This window comes from Mandrillus leucophaeus, unplaced genomic scaffold (assembly GCF_000951045.1).
Source record: "Mandrillus leucophaeus isolate KB7577 unplaced genomic scaffold, Mleu.le_1.0 Scaffold894, whole genome shotgun sequence".
Lineage (NCBI taxonomy): Eukaryota > Metazoa > Chordata > Mammalia > Primates > Cercopithecidae > Mandrillus > Mandrillus leucophaeus.
In genome coordinates this window covers 619,443-636,273 of record NW_012109741.1, presented here as the reverse complement: position 1 = coordinate 636,273, position 16,831 = coordinate 619,443, and the positions used below count along the sequence as shown (strand labels likewise).

General features: G+C 35.9%; 1 protein-coding gene across 2 annotated transcripts in view; it reads left to right on the top strand.

Annotated features, from left to right (window-relative positions):
- The window catches only part of NCAPG (non-SMC condensin I complex, subunit G), a 33,716-nt gene that overhangs the window by 6,257 nt on the left and 10,628 nt on the right, over positions 1–16,831 (top strand). The window contains exons 6-13 of one of the 2 annotated variants that reach the window (XM_011969480.1): positions 213–405; positions 889–1,038; positions 5,880–6,020; positions 6,550–6,673; positions 7,871–7,960; positions 8,283–8,462; positions 11,490–11,600; positions 14,168–14,287. In XM_011969480.1, the coding sequence (XP_011824870.1) occupies positions 213–405; positions 889–1,038; positions 5,880–6,020; positions 6,550–6,673; positions 7,871–7,960; positions 8,283–8,462; positions 11,490–11,600; positions 14,168–14,287 (1,109 nt within the window). Of the gene's footprint in view, positions 1–212; positions 406–888; positions 1,039–5,879; positions 6,021–6,549; positions 6,674–7,870; positions 7,961–8,282; positions 8,469–11,489; positions 11,601–14,167; positions 14,288–16,831 lie in introns of both variants that reach the window. The other variant, XM_011969479.1, reaches the window with a different exon arrangement.

Below are 16,831 nucleotides of genomic sequence, written 5' to 3'. Positions count from 1 at the left end.
CAGAGCGAGACTCTGTCTCAAAAAAAAAAAAAAAAAAAAAAAATATATATATATATATATCTATATATATATATATATCTCTCCTTAGTTGTGCCTCTTAACCTCTACTATTTCTATTGTAAATATTGACTTTGTTAATTAAAATAGACAAAATACAAGAGATGGAAGCTAGAGGGAGCCTTTGTTCACCTATGTTTCAAATGACTCAATAGATGCTGTGAAACAAGCTATGCAGAAGCATCTTCTCCAAGGCTGGTTACGGTTCTCTGAAGGAAATATCTTACAGTTGCTTCATCGGTTGGATGTAGAAAATTCTTCTGAAGTGGCAATCTCTGTTCTCAATGCCTTGTTTTCAATGACTCCTCTCAGTGAACTGGTGGGACTTTGTAAAAACAATGATAGCAGGTACATAAAGGATTCATTCTTTGAAATGTAATACTGATTAACTTATGCAATTAATTTGTTTTTTTCATCCCCATAGCTTAAGATTATATTAATACCTTTAATCTTACCTCTCTCTTGTTTTCTTTTAGTCTGATGAATATCTTTTTTCCCTTCCTTTTGACCCTCCTGGTGTCAGAACTTGTTGCTTTATCATAGACTATCTACTTTAGCTAAGTGTTTTCCCCCCTTCAATTTCTTACTTTGATTTTTGAATTAGCCTACCATGAGAAAATCCAGCAACATGCACCCCTAGTATATGTTTGCTTATTTGGTTCTTTTTTGTTCTAAGTTTCTTCATTCCTTTTTGTGTGGATACATTAATGACTAATTAAAAGGATAGTGTGGAAGTTTTAAAGCAAATGTTCTTATTCCCATTTTTGTACTATTCCATTTTTAATGATAAAAAGATCATGCTTTCTCTTACACTCTTTCTTTTAAATGAAGGAAATTGATTCCAGTGGAAACATTAACTCCTGAAATTGCTTTGTATTGGTGTGCCCTTTGTGAATATTTGAAATCAAAAGGAGATGAAGGTGAAGAATTTTTAGAGCAGATTTTGCCAGAGCCTGTAGTATATGCAGACTATTTACTGAGGTAAATTTTTTTTCTTTTAGTTTGGCAAGTGATTGTGTTGCTGCATGTGTCAACCTTCCAGCTCCCTTCCTCAAAGTCATGCTTAATTGTGAATAGGTTAAAAATCCGTTTTTTGTACATGCAGGGGTAGTTATATACATTGAGTCTTTTTGAATATCTTGTGCTGGTCTGTATACTGAAAGAGCAAGTCACTATGTTTAGGATCATTTCTTCAAAACTGTTAAGATATAAGTATGACCATTTCTGCATAAAGTTGATAATGATGATATATTATTTCTGAAATTGGTTGGCACATTTTCTGTTAAGTGTCAGATAATAAATATCTTAGGGTCCTGTGGGCCATACCGTCTGTCACAATGACTCAACTCTGCCATGGTATCGTAAAAGCAGCCAAAGACAATGTAAATAACTGTTTTTCAAGAAAACTTTTATTGACTTTTATGGCCACTAAATAGTTGAACTTTAATATTCGTGTGTTAGCAAAATAAGAAATTAAAAAAAAAGATCAGTTAAAAATTTAAGATACTCTTAGCTTGCAAGCTATGTAACAGGTAGTAGTCTGGATTTGATACACGAACCATTGTTTTCCAGTTCACAGCGTGGATCTTTGTGGCCAGTTTTATTTATTCAAAACTTACTATCTGGCTTCATGTTTTAAAGTTTTTTCAAAAACAATTTGGATTATCATAATTATACCTATTAAGAAATTATTTGGATTACTTTATTTCACTTTAAAATTATATAAGAAAAATATGAATGCATTCTTGTCAAAATTCAAATACAGAGGTATATAGAATAAAAATGTGAAATCCCCCTTTTATTTCCTACTTCCTCAATCCCACTGATTAGCAATTAAGTGTAGATTCTAGCAACCCTTAGAATTAGCAACTAAAAAATATAGGGTATATATTCAAACCTCTTTCTCTGCATTTATATGCATTTTTTGAATATAGGTTTCTTTAAAAATATAACACTGTATATATACTGTTTTTTTTTTTCAGCTGATACCTGAGATCATTATATATTGGTGCATATATAATGTAATAGATGCTGTTACAGTCTTAACAGCATATCATTCCATAGTATGGTGGTAACATTTAATTTATTCCTCTGTTGATGGACATTTAGGATGTTTCCATTTTTCCCTGATAAAAGCAAAAGTATGTTAAACTTCCTTTACATTTTTGGGTACCTTTGGGGGTTAATTCCAAGAAATAAGTTGCTACACCAAAGGATAATATATGTATATTTTGATAGATATTGGTATGTAGGTTTTTAACTCTAACTTCTATGCTTTTTTTTTCTGAGACAGAGTCTTGCTCTGTCGCCAGGCTGGAGTGCAGTAGTGCGATCTTGGCTCACTGCATCCTCCGCCTCCCGGGTTCAAGTGATTCTCTTGCCTCAGCCTCCTGAGTAGCTGGGACTACAGGCACGTGCCACCATGCCCAGCTAATTTTTGTAATTTTAGTAGAGATAGTGTCTCACCATGTTGGCCAGGATGGTCTTGATCTCTTGACCTCGTGATCTGCCTGCCATGGCCTCCCAAAGTGCTGGGATTACAGGCGTGAGCCACAGTGCCCAGCCTGATGTATTTTTTTAAAAAAAGCTTCCATATAATATTAATTGTGGGCCTGAATTATCTGTATGAAATAACACTTCTCTGCTTTTGTTTAAAATGATCTCACATAGATGTTAGGCAGCAAAGCTGTGCATGCCTCTAAATTTCCCCCACAAAAATCCTAAATCTAGGATAAGTATCTCAAATATGAGCCAGTAGGGAAACTATAGCTCAAGCCCATATTAACATCATGAAGAACCTGTGTGAATCTAATGAGCGTTTTAATGTTAATTATTTCAGACTTTGACGTTTAATTAGGGAATTCATTATAATGCTGTTTGGGCCATGTTGAAATGTTTCCAAAAGGAATGAGTTTGTGGCAAAGTTTAATAATATGTATTAATATAAAAGAAGTTTATAGGAGGTAGTGAAAATACAAGAAAATATGAGGAAATATTAAATATTTAAATGGCATAAAGCGGGAGGAGTTTTCCTCAAGGACAGCATCAGAAGGTGACTTGTTAAGAGCTTGTTCCTCCCTTCTGAAAGGTCAGGGATTAACATTTCCTTTGTCACTCAGTCTTTGAGTTTTGAAGTAAGGAACTTTAACCTCATTGGCTTATTTTCTTCACCTTTAAAGAGGAAAACTTTCCGCCAGGTGCGGTGGCTCACGCCTGTAATCCCAGCACTTTGGGAGGCCGAGGCAGGCGGATCATGAGGTCAGGAGATCGAGACCATCCTGGCCAACATAGTGAAACCCCGTCTCTACTAAAAATACAAAAAAATTAGCTGGGCATGGTGGCAGGTGCCTGTATTCCCAGCTACCTGGGAGGCTGAGGCAGGAGAATGGCATGAACCCGGAAGGCAGAACTTGCAGTGAGCTGAGATAGCGCCACTGCACTCCAGTCTGGGCGACAGAGTGGGACTCTGTCTCAAAAAAAAAAAAAAGAGGAAAACTTTCAGAAATTTATTTTAGTGATTGTTGAAAGAATACCTGAAAAATAGAATGACTGTCTTTTTGGAGCAATATGACTAGATGGGATTAGTATACTTGAGTACAGAAACAAATTGACAAATTGTTTCCTGATAATCTCAGGAATATAGTTTCAGACATATTGTATGTTTTAGGCAGTAGATTCAATGACTGAGAACTCTGATGTGAAACAATTTAGGTTAACCGAGGTGCTCACTTAAAGAGCAAACAAGGACCTGAGGATTATCAAACTAGAGTAAGTAAAAAGGACAACAATAAAATTTGTTGAAAGCCGTCTTAAGTATAAATTCTTAGACTTTAAAATACTTTCTTGAGTGGTCTCTTCATTATAATAAATATCTTTATAAGTGGTTAAGAGAAGATGTCATGGTAACTAAAATTGGTGGGTCAGTTTTAAGTTGTATTTATGCAGTTGGGGATTTTTAATCTATAAATTAAACAACTGTTTGAATTTACTTAAAAAAATACCCTCGGCCAAGATGCTATGCATTTTACTAAAGCTGGGCTGGAGAAGTGGGGAGAGATCCAAAGATGAGTATAAATGAAGGTTTTCTTTTAGCCTGTCAGAAAAGAGTAACTCTACTGATTGGTTGATTTTGATAGTTATCAGTTGTGTAGTTTTCCTTAGTTTCCTACTAGAACCCAAAGGGTGGCTGATGTCTTGAAAGTCCTAATCTTGTGGCCAGAAATTTATGAGCTTTTATTTACTCTTGGTCATCACCTTGTAATACATGAGAATATACTCATTCATTATACAATATACCACAATTTCTGTAACTTGATTTTTGTTCACTTTTTTTTTGGAGATGTAGTCTTGCTTTGTTGCCCAGGCTGGAGTGCAGTAGCGTGATCTTGGCTCACTGCAGCCTCTGCCTCCCAGGTTCAAGCAATTCTTCTGCCTCAGCCTCCTGAGTAGCTGGGATTACAGGTGCCCACCACCACATTTGGCTAATTTTTGTATTTTTAGTAGAGATGGGGTTTCACCATGTTGGTTAGGCTCTTTTTGAACTGACGTCAAGTGATCCGTCCGCCTTGGCCTCCCAAAGTGTTGGGATTACAGGTGTGAGCCACTGTGCCTGGCGACATTTTTTAAATGACATTTTTGAAAAGGATTGTTTTTCATGTTACTTCCGTCTTAAAGGCACTTCAGTAAGCTTAAACTCTTAGTTCTACTTTTAAGTAGCTTTTTTTATTCCACACAAAAAGCAGAGGCTACTGAATATACAGCCCTCTTGGTGAGGATTATAAAGGGCTTTAGTTTGGGTGGTGATGTCTGTAGTAAGAATAAAAGGGTGAAATAAAAGGTAGCTGATGGTGGTGGGATATACAGAGATTAGTAGGGTTCCTAAGAAAGAATAATAAACATTTGTGAAATTGTTTGTATTTTTCTGATTTTTTCAAAAAAGTTAATTGTGTTCATGGATTACTTGTGTAATTATTGTTACAATTGTTTAAAATAAAAGAATAGGCATGATGAAGATTAGATTTTTTTTTTTTTTTTTTTTTTCCAGATGGTGTCTTGCTCTGTCACCCAGGCTAGAGTGTAGTGGTGTGATCCTGGCTCACTGCAACCTCCGCCTCCTGGGTTCAAGCAATCCTCCTGCCTCAGCCTCCCGAGTAGCTGGGATTATAGGTGCCCACCACCATTCCCAGCTAATTTTTTTGTATTTTTAGTAGAGAATGGGGTTTCATCATCTTGGCCAGGCTGGTCTCGAACTCCTGACCTTGTGATGCACCTGCCTCGGCCTCCCAAAGTGTTGGGATTACAGGTATAAGCCACTGTGCCTGGCTGAAGATTAGATCTTTATGACTAATTGGATTTTTGGGCAGGGGATTCAGAACTTGATAGATACTTCTTGACTTATAGTGGGGCTACATCATAAGTCAGATGAGTTTAATTCTCAGATAAACTCATCCTAAAGTTGAAAAATTGTAAGTTGGACCATATGTAATTGGGGACCATCTATAATTGGGAGAATGCTAGTGACATTGAAATAATTAGTTATCAGTTAGACATAAATATGTACCTTTTGAAAATTTCCCATAGAAAATTTGAGTCACTATTGAAAATACATTTTCCAAATTCTTTTGATTCATCTATAAGTTTGTTTGCAAAAGTTAATGACGGTGGCATAGAATTGAGTTTGTAGACCAAATTACATGGTATAGACATGTATGTATTTAGACTAACATGACCTGAAAATGCCCCTTTTCTGACCTAATGGTGGAAATCAACTCTTGTTTGATGTTTCTTAACAGATTCTACTTTATTAATTCTGCTTGTTTTAGTTATATGCAGAGCATTCCAGTTGTTAATGAAGAACACAGAGGTGATTTTTCCTATATTGGAAATTTGATGACAAAAGAATTCATAGGTCAACAATTGATTCTAATTATTAAGTCTTTGGATACCAATGAAGAAGGAGGAAGGTATGTTTAAATGTTAACTCTCATTCTAATTTGCCCTTCTAATTTGTTATAGTGAAATATAGTCCTTTTACAATATAACTAAACATATTTACCCTAGCTCTCTAAAGTGGTATAAAAAGTTTTCTTTTCCCTTTTGCCTTCTATGTATTTCCATATATACACATACATTTATATTTCTAGTTCTATTTCTTCAGAATAAATCAATGAAATTGCAGTTTTTGGTTAAAAGTTTCTGTTTAGATTTATTAAGGCTAGTAGCATTTTCTAAAAGGTTTAATCATTTCTGGTATTTTGTCATTTTATCCTATTGATTTATTAAAAATCATAGGGTGTTTTATAAAAAATTTTTGTGTGTGGAATGAGAATATTTGACCTAAAGTCTGTACATACAGAGTTTTGTACCTATTATAGTGATAAACCTAAGTGAAAGAACTGAAACAAACATAATTAAGTCTGCAGAGTAGGTGAATGTTAGACATAAAGCATGTTTCGTCATAATGATATTTAAATTAGTTCTTTTTGACTGCAGAAAAAAACTGCTGGCTGTTTTACAGGAGATTCTTATTTTACCCACAATCCCAGTATCCCTGGTTTCTTGTCTTGTTGAAAGACTACTCCACATCATTATAGATGATAATAAGAGAACACAAATTGTAAGTAATTTTCCTCATTGTTGATAAAGAGGTTTTGGTCAATGACATTGAATACTGTCTTATTTTCTCTTTAGAACGTTTTGTTTTGTCTTTGTTTTGTTTTAGTTTTGTCTCTTTAATGAGTTTTAAAATTTCTTAAAACCAATTATCTATCTCTTACATACACAGAATGTTTTTAAAAATCACTTTCTTCCTCTTAGTGTACCTGTTATTGTTGAATCAGTTTGAAATGGAGCAGGTTTGGTAGGAAGTTACAAGTGGGGTATGGTTTTGTCCATGAGGCACTGGGTGCTAGTGTTTTTGAGAGCTTACTCAAATTATACATACCTGGGTTTAGAATCTCCTCTGACACTTTCTGGCTTTGTGGCCTTGGACAAGTTATTCTGCCTTTTTACATGTCTGCAAATAAGAATAGCAATGAAATCTACCTTTCATTGTTCAATGAGGTATTGTTCATAAAAGTATTGTTCTATATTGCTTGATAAATACAGAAATAATTGTTAACTATAATACTATTTCAGTGTTATTTTTTTCTGGCATAGCCAAAAAAGACAGATCTATATCATTTATTTCGTGAAAATCATGTAATTTCAGTTGCAGGTTAATTCACAGGTCATCTCTTCCATTCTCTCCTTATATATACACCCCTTCTACAACATACTTAACTGTTATTCAGCATCTGCTTAAATACTTTTATTTGAGAGGCAGCCTTTTCCTGATCAACCAGTTCCAATATACAAGTGGTTCTGAAAGGAAAGTCTTTCCTTATGCTGTTATTATTTATGCATTGTTTACCCAAAGGAAGAATAAAAGGATATTCCATTTTTCTGTGTTTAAATCCTACAGAGCTGAACAAGACAAGGGTTGAGGATTTCAGGCAGAGAATTTATTAGTGTCTCATCTTAAGCACCATAATTCATTTTTCTGTTTTTCAAACATTATATGAGGGATAATTTACTTTCAGTGTCTGTGTGCCTATTTACTTTCCATTCAAATAATTTCATTTTGTAGTCAGATGTATTTTTTTTTCCTAAAATTGTCTAGCAAACAGAGTATGTGCTATTTCTATCTGTATATTTTTGCTCTATTATTCAATATATGGTGGATACTACTTGGAGTTTTATATAGAATTTTGATACTATTTGCTGATATATCAAACATATATTAAAGCATGTACTCTGAATCTTAACTTATCAGGTTACAGAAATTATCTCAGAGATTCGGGCGCCCATTGTTACTGTTGGTGTTAATGATGATCCAGCTGATGTGAGAAAGAAAGAACTCAAGGTAAGTCTCTTGTAAATGAAAGAAGTGCTTGAGTGTAATGTAGTTGTACAAGTCTATTCTTTCCTCTTGCTGTGCAGTTCTGAAATGTTTCTCACATAGTCAAATTATTGTTTAATTGTTAAACTATAAGAATATTTAAAATGTTACCACATATGTCAGTCTCAGATATGCAGATCTCTGTGTCAGGAAAATTATGAGTTTGCATATGCCTGACTCATTAAATTCTGGGCAGTTGAGATATTAAATAATGTGTCTGAATTGCTACAGATACTCATATTAACAGTTTTTGTTCAATGTTGAAACAATTTATATCTTCCCTTAGATGGCTGAAATAAAAGTTAAGCTTATTGAAGCCAAAGAAGCTTTGGAAAATTGCATTACCTTACAGGATTTTAATCGGGCATCAGAATTAAAAGAAGAAATAAAAGCATTAGAAGATGCCAGAATAAACCTTTTGAAAGAGACAGAGCAACTTGAAATTAAAGAAGTCCACATAGAGAAGGTACAGGTAACTTTTTTCATACTAAATCTCAGGTGTTATTAATCATCTCAACTAAATCTTATTTTCTCTAACTTCTAGAATTGCCAAAATATATTTACTTTGAGTACTTTATAACAGTGATATGAATTAAAATGAAAATAGTTTTTCCCTGTTTCTATTTTTGGACTTTGAAAAGCCTTAATTAACTTTAATTATTGTAGGTAGGACTTTATTTGCTTCCTTGTCATGCTAATCTCTAGAATCCGAAGTATTTCTTACCAGGGAAGCTAGCTTTCCAGTGGTTCACATCTGAGTTTTCTGGTATTTTTGTCTTGAATGGTTTAAAAAAGGAAAATAGATCCATTTTTCTCTTATTTGTGGAAGATCCATGACCTTTCTTTTTTATTGCTAGCAAAATAATTTCTATGGTAACTGCATTTTTTAAAACTAAATTACTTTTGTGTTTTTAGAAAAAGCTAAGCAGCTTTATTATTTTTGATGACATACTAAACTTATATGTCTAGTAACATTTAAAGCTTGCTTTTCAGTAGTTTGTTTTTTAAAAAATTAGTTTGTTGGCCGGGCGCGGTGGCTCACGCCTGTAATCCCAGCACTTTGGGAGGCTGAGGCGGGCGGATCACAAGGTCAGGAGATCGAGACCATCCTGGCTAACATGGTGAAACCCCGTCTCTACTAAAAATACAAAAAATTAGCCAGGCGCGGTGGCGGGCGCCTGTGGTCCCAGCTACTCGGGAGGCCGAGGCAGGAGAATGGGGTGGGCCCGGGAGGCGGAGCTTGCAGTGAGCGGAGATCGCGCCACTGCGCTCCAGCCTGGGCAACAGAACAAGACTCCCGTCTCAAAAAAATAAAAAATTAGTTTGTTAAAGTAGTCTCTTAAATGGATTATTTCTTTCCTCCCTAAAGAAATTTTTTGTTAATGGTATTGATACCGTTCTGTCTTATAACAAATGATAAATGTGTAAACATAAGATAGGTATCAATTAATATTTGATATTAACTTTAATTTCTTTTGTGATCTTGCCTTTTCTAATGAACATCATTTTATTGTGATTTTGGGATGTGTTGATTAGAGTATTCTCATAAAAAGAATGCTAAATAGGAGACTCTATAGGAGAGTTTCATGACTTATGTTTCTGATCTCTTTGGCTATAGACATCCCAACTCCAGCACCCACCTTTCCATAGAGTATGCCTGAATTTTATTTTTATTACTGGTGGCTTTTATTTGACAAAGTCTGTGGGCCGCTATAGGCTATTAAATTTGGAAAGTAAATTTAAAGCAAAAACTGAAAATATCATCTGAAAAATGACAAACTGTAGCTTAAAGTTCTAAAATTAGCAAAAGTAGTCTATCATGGTTAATATCATCTGTTTAACTTGACTCGCTTTGATCATTTATGTGTCTGTTTGTCCTGTTTGAGGGCTACAAATCTGTTAAGATGCAACTACAACAGAGCATAATGGATGCTATGGTCAGGGAAGTATAGAGGTTTTATGGAGAGGTATCTAATGCTGGTAGAGTATTGTTGGCTTCCCCAGAGGAAGACATGTTTTATCCTGAGATTAGAATAAAAATAACAATATAATCTAACAGTTAGAGGATACTTTTTCTGTGGTAGTCACAGCATCAATTACTTCACAAATGTGAATTCATTCTTTTCTTACTATAGGCCTATGAGGTTGGTACAATTATTGTCTTCATTTTACAAAGGGCAAGTAACTTGCCGAAAATCACACAGATAGTAAATGGTGGAGGCAGGATTTAAACCCAAGAAGTGGCTCTAGACTTGTGCTTGTGACTCACTCTGTGCTGTCTCTCCTCAATGAATTATAGAGGGAATGTTGTAGACAGATGGAACAACATCTGTGATGGTCCAGAAGTTAAAGAATGCCTGTTGTGTTTCAAAACTTCAGGTCCATGTGACTAGAGAATTGACGGGGAAAGGCAGGAGAGAAATCTGGGGAAAAATTAAGACCTAGGTCACGTAAGGCCTTGCGTAAGGAATACTAAAAATTTTGTATTCTAAGGATCATGGTGAACCACTAGTATTTTAAGTGGTTAGGTAAGTCTTATGTCTCAGATCACTGTTGTTTAGGAAATGGATTGGAGAGTAGTAAAAGCTTAGACAGACATAGTAGTTGGGAGACTTAGACTAGGATTGGGAGACTTACAGATGGTGGTAGTCTGAACAAGATAATGACAGTGGATGTGGAAAGTAGTGATGAACTTCAGAGGTATTTAGAAATTAGTAACAGGGAGAAAAGGGAGTCAGGAATGTATCTTAGGTCTTTTGGTTTAGACAACTGGGTAGATGGTGATGACGGCATGAAGTTAGAGAACAAGGAAGAGGAGAGATTTGTGTAAGGATGAGTTCCCTTTTGGACATGTTGAGTTTGAGGAGACTGGCACATCCAAGAGGAGATGTCTTTTAGCAGTTGTATATATGAATCTGAAACTTAGAAAATAGCTGGGCTAGTTCATAGATGATAAACGAGGTTGTCAGGTTTTTTTTTTTTTTTTTTTTGGGGGAAAATTTGGGGGAAAATTAAACTTTTTTTTTTTTTTTTTTTTTTTTTTTTTGAGGCAACCCTCTGTCGCCCAGGCTGGAGCACAGTGGCATGATATCAGCTCACTGCAACCTCCGCCTCCTGTGTTCACGCCATTCTCGTGCCTCAGCCTCCCAAGTAGCTGGGACCACAGGTGTGCACCACCACACTAATTTTTGTGTTTTTAGTAGAGATGAAGTTTTGCCATGTTGATCAGGCTGGCCCCAAATTCCTGGCCTCAAGTGATCTACCCGCCATGGCCTCCCAAAGTGCTGGGATTACAGGTGTGAGCTGTTGCGCCTGGCTGAAGTTGTCAATTTTAAAATCCCGCCTCTACCATTTACTATCTGTGATAGCTGTAAGATCACCTACAGAGTCTATATAGAGGGACAGTATGCCCTACACAAAGCCCTGAGAAAGCAAACATTTAAGGGATGGGGAGAAGATATTACTAATGCTGAATATTTTGTCTTCATTTTAGAATGATGCTGAAACATTGCAGAAATGTCTTATTTTATGCTATGAACTGTTGAAGCAGATGTCCATTTCGACAGGCTTAAGTGCAACCATGAATGGAATCATCGAATCTTTGGTATGTTGATGGCCTCTTGGGCTTTATTTTAGTCCACTCCTTTCTTATTTTATAAGTAATATGTTCTTTAGAAATCAAAATAATGAAAAGATTACTGTCTTAAATATCTAAGTATAAATGATAAATATATATATATAGCAGTTACTTCATATTGTGAGGATTAAATAAGATAATGCCTGTAAAGGACCTGATATATAAGTTACAGTCTCTTAAAGATTTGAAAAAATGATTTTATACTGGAAAGAGATACTGAATATCTTCATTTTTTGAATAGTAAGAGAGGAGATACTGAAACATACCAGGAATATTTAAGTACTGGAATCGTGCTATGTAATGAGACTGAGACAATCATATTTTATGCCCTGGGAAAGGAATTTATTTATTATATTTAAAGGGCTTTTAAAATAACCCTTTGTAGGTAATTCCCATAGGGACACAAGTACTGTAAGACTCTAGAACATTACTTTCTGATAAGGAATATAGTGCAAAGCATATGTAACTTTACATGTTTTAGTAACCACATTAAAAAAAAAAGGATAATTTTAGTATGTTGAATATATCCAACTGTATTATTTGGATATATCCAATATATCCAAAATATTAATCATTTCATTATTTACTCACTAGTAAAACTGTTGCAATATTTTACATTCTGTTTTGCATACTAAGTCTTAGCACATCTTAAACTGGACTAGTCACATTTCAGTTGTTCAGTAGCCACATGAGGCTAATGGCCACAGTATTAGTGCACTGTTTTGTTGTTGTTTTTGATAGTACTACTCATTCTAAGCAAATTCTGTATGTAGCCAGGTTCTTACAGAAGTCTCTCAAAATTGTATTTACTTGGTACTAGTGAGAAATAGCCAATGAATATAATCTGAAGTCTAATTCCTTGGGTTGTCATGAGTTCCTGAATGTAGTAAAGAAAACCAGTTTTAATAGTTCAGAGCTTCTGGAGAAGTACTGTTTTGTACTCAACCATTAGAATTTAGCTTTATTTTTAGAAAAGCAGTTATCTTTAGTGAAAAGTGATGCTTAGTTTGTACTTGGGTATTTTATGTCTGGTCCTACAAAATTGAAGTAGTAAATATGAAGACTGTATATATGTGGGAAAGGATATACAGTGTTATGTGAAGAAGAAACACAAAATTGAATGGTCATAATGATTTTAAGTGTATAAAAATCCGTGGTTAAAGACTGAAAGAGATTAGAGGAATATAAAAGATATTTGGATAAAAGTTATATTTTTATGAAGTTACTGTGTTTTAAATAAAAGATTTAATAAATTATTCATTGGGAAAATCCAAATTATTCATTGAGCAAATATTTACTGAACATCTGTTACATACTAAGTGCTGGGAATAAAGTATACATGGTATACAAAATAGATACAGATTGCCCATGTTGATCTGGTCTAGTGAGAGGAACATCAATTAAGTAAAGAAATAAGTGAAAGTTTGTGCTATTAGTGCTTGCTATGAAGAAGAGCTATATGGCCATATGTGAACTTATAATAACAGGATTTGACCTATTCATGGAAGGTGACCCTGATCTGATATTTGAGTAGACATTATATGAAAAAGGAAGAGAAGACTGTTTAATATGGTAGCTGCCAGCCACACATGGCTTTTAAAAACTAGTCCAAAATGAGATATGCTGTAAGGATTAAAAACATGTTGGGGGTTGAGCGTGGTGGTTCACACCTGTAATCTTAGCACATTGGGAGGCCAAGGCGGGCGGATGGCTTGAGCTCAGGAGTTTGAGACCAGCCTGGGCAACATGGTGAAACCCCATCTCTACAAAAAAAAATAGAAAAATCAGCCAAATGTGGTGACTCGGGCCTGTGCTCTCAGCAACTTGGGAGGCTGAAGTGGGAGGATCACTTGAGCCTAGGAGGCTAAGGTTGCAGTGAGCCGAGATTGTGCCACTGCACTCCAGCCTGGGTGACAGTGTGAGACCTTGTCTCATAAAAAAGAAAAGAAAAGAAAAAACCATGTTGGGTTTCAAAGACTAGTACAAAGAGCAGAAGGTAAGTTATCTTGTTAATAGTATTTACACTGATTAAATACTACAGATACAATATTTTGGTGATATTGAGTTAATAAATATATTAAAACTAGTTTCACTTTTTTTTTTTTTTTTTTTTAATGTGGCTACTAGAAAATTTAACATGACATATGTGGTTCCCATTTGTGGCTTCTATTATATTTCTGTTGGATAGCATTGAATCCAAACCAGACTAGTTGAACAAACTGAGCAAGAGGTAGCATGGTATAAGAAGACTGGAAAAGAAACTACACAATAGGGAATAGTATATATCATGTTAAGGAGTGTTTTATCTTGTTCTGTGAGCATTGGGAAGCCGTTGAGTCCCTTTTAGCAGGTGGAGGGGAGGTATCATGATCAGACCCTATTTCAGGAAGGTCACTCTGGCTTTATTGTTCTGTTTTAGCAATTTAATACTTACCTTTTCTTTAAAAGTGAAAAATGACATCTTTGAGGTAATAGACAATAGGGAAATGAAGTAGATCTATGAAATTATATGGAAAATTTCTGATTCATTTTAGATTCTTCCTGGAATAATAAGTGTTCATCCTGTTGTAAGAAACCTGGCTGTTTTATGCTTGGGATGCTGTGGACTACAGAATCAGGATTTTGCAAGTAAACACTTCGTATTACTATTGCAGGTAGGATTTATCCTGTGACAAATCTCAATTGTATTTTCTGAAATACTCTGTGGTGATAATGCTAATACTCTGAATTTATCTATTCTGGTGCTTATTGATGATGATGATTATTATGGATAATCTTTGGAGATGCAATACTTTTATCTTTTGTTTTCTTATTAAAATGTGTTTGTAGAAAAAGATGAAACGCCAATTATTTAAGATATGCTTTTAATTATTCACATAGCAAATACTTATGGAGTGCATATTATATGCCAGCAACTGTTCTAGACTTAGAAAAATAAAGTAGGTAGGTAGTGAATAAAACAAGATAAAACGTGTTGTCTTAATGGAGCTTACATTCTAGAAGGGGAAACACACAGTGAAAAATATGTATACAATGTATCAGATAGAGAAAAATAAAGCAGAGAAGGGGACTAAGCAGTGGGAAGGAGGAGAGGAAACTGTTTGGTTGAGAAAGACCTCACTAATAAGTTGACATTTGAGCAAATACCAGAAGGAAGCACAAGAGTGAACCACCTGGTTATCTGGATTTCCAAGGAGAGGCAAGAACAAGGGAAGAGGCCCTGGGGTGTAGGACTTTGGGTGTGTTCAAGGAACAAGAGAACATATGGCTAGGAAAGATTGAGCAAAGGGAAGAATAATAGGAAAGGGTTTGCTGGCAGCACGATGTCCATGTCTTCTGGAACCTTATAGACTGTAAAGACGTCAGCTTTCACTATAAATGAGATGGAAAGGAATTGGAGGGCTTTGAGTAGGGGATTGTTATGATCTGACTGGGCATAAAGTGGTGTAGACCAGGGAGGGGTTGGCAAACCTTTTGTGTATAGGGCCAGAGAGTGAATATTTTTAGATTTTTGCAGGCCATATGATCTGTCTGAACTACTCAGCTCTGCTTTTGTAGTGTGAAGACAGCTGTAGATAATACATGAATGAATTAGTATGGCTGTAGTCCAGTAAAACTTTATGGACACTGAAATTTGAATTTCATATAATTTTCACATGTAATAAATTTTTTTTTAACCAGTTGAAAATGCAAAACTTCCTAACTTGCAGGCTATGCAAAAACAGGTGGTTGAATGGATTTGAGCTGTTTGCAGATCCTTAGTATTAAATAGGGGTACAAGCATGGAAGCAGGGATACTACTAATAAGGAGGGTATTTGATAATCTAGGAAAGCGAAGGTGATGGTTTGGATGAGGGTTGTGGTTGTTGAGGTTGTGAGCAGGATGGTAATCTAAGTTTGAAAATTTACGTCTAGGATTTGCTAATGAATCTGATGTGGTATGTGACAGAAAGGTAGAGGATAATTTAAAGATTTGCCCCAGAATAACTGGATGGATGAAGTTGACTTTTCCTATGATGGGGAATGCAGAGGAGCAGGTTTTATGGCAGATAGGATGAAATAAGGAGTTCAGTATTGGGCATGGTAAGTTTACAGTTTAAGTTACAAGTGGATATATTGAATAGGCATTTATATGTGAGTTTGGAGTATAGGGGAGAGGTCCAAGATGGTGAAATGGAAGTCTTTATTCTTTTTTTTTTTTTTTTTTTTTTTTTTTGAGGCGGAGTCTCGCTCTGTCGCCAAGGCTGGAGTGCAGTGGCCGGATCTCAGCTCACTGCAAGCTCCGCCTCCCGGGTTCCCGCCATTCTCCTGCCTCAGCCTCCCGAGTAGCTGGGACTACAGGCGCCCGCCACCGCGCCCGGCTAGTTTTTTGTATTTTTTTTAGTAGAGACGGGGTTTCACCGCGTTAGCCAGGATGGTCTCGATTTCCTGACCTCGTGATCCGCCGGTCTCGGCCTCCCAAAGTGCTGGGATTACAGGCTTGAGCCACCGCGCCCGGCTATTCTTTTGATAGTATCTGATAGTACGCAATGCTTAGAGATAGGATGTTGCCTGAGGAATGAGTATAGATTAAATGAGTGTAGGGTCAACTTTGTAGGACCCTAAGCCTCAGATAAAAGTAGGGGAGATGAAGAGGAACCAGTAGTGGCTAAGGTGAATTGGACAATAGAAGAGGAATGGTGTGATTTCCTGGAAAGCAAGTGAAGGTAATATTTTAAAGATGATAGAATGACCCAGCTGTCCAGTGTTGCTTCATAATGGACCATTCTGGATTCCTAATGGACCATTTCTGGCAATCAGGAAGTTTCTTGAAATTTCTTTAAAAGTTTTGAAAAATTGAGCCATTTTTCTTAATTCATTATTTACAGGTGATTTTTATTTGTTTTAAAAGCCAAGTTACAGAGCCAAGTTATTTTACCAATTACCTAAATTTAATTACACTAAAGAATATAGTAAAGTGGCACATGCCTGTAATCCCACCACTTTGGGTGGCTGAGGCGGGTGGATCATGAGGTCAGGAATTCGAGACCAGCTTGACCAATGTGGTGAAACCCCCATCTCTACTAAAAATACAAAAATTAGCTGGGCGTGGTAGTGCATGCCTGTAATCCCAGCTACTTAGGAGGCTGAGGCAGGAGAATCGCTTGAACCCAGGAGGCGGAGGTTGCAGTGAGCCGAGATTGCGCCATTGCACTCCA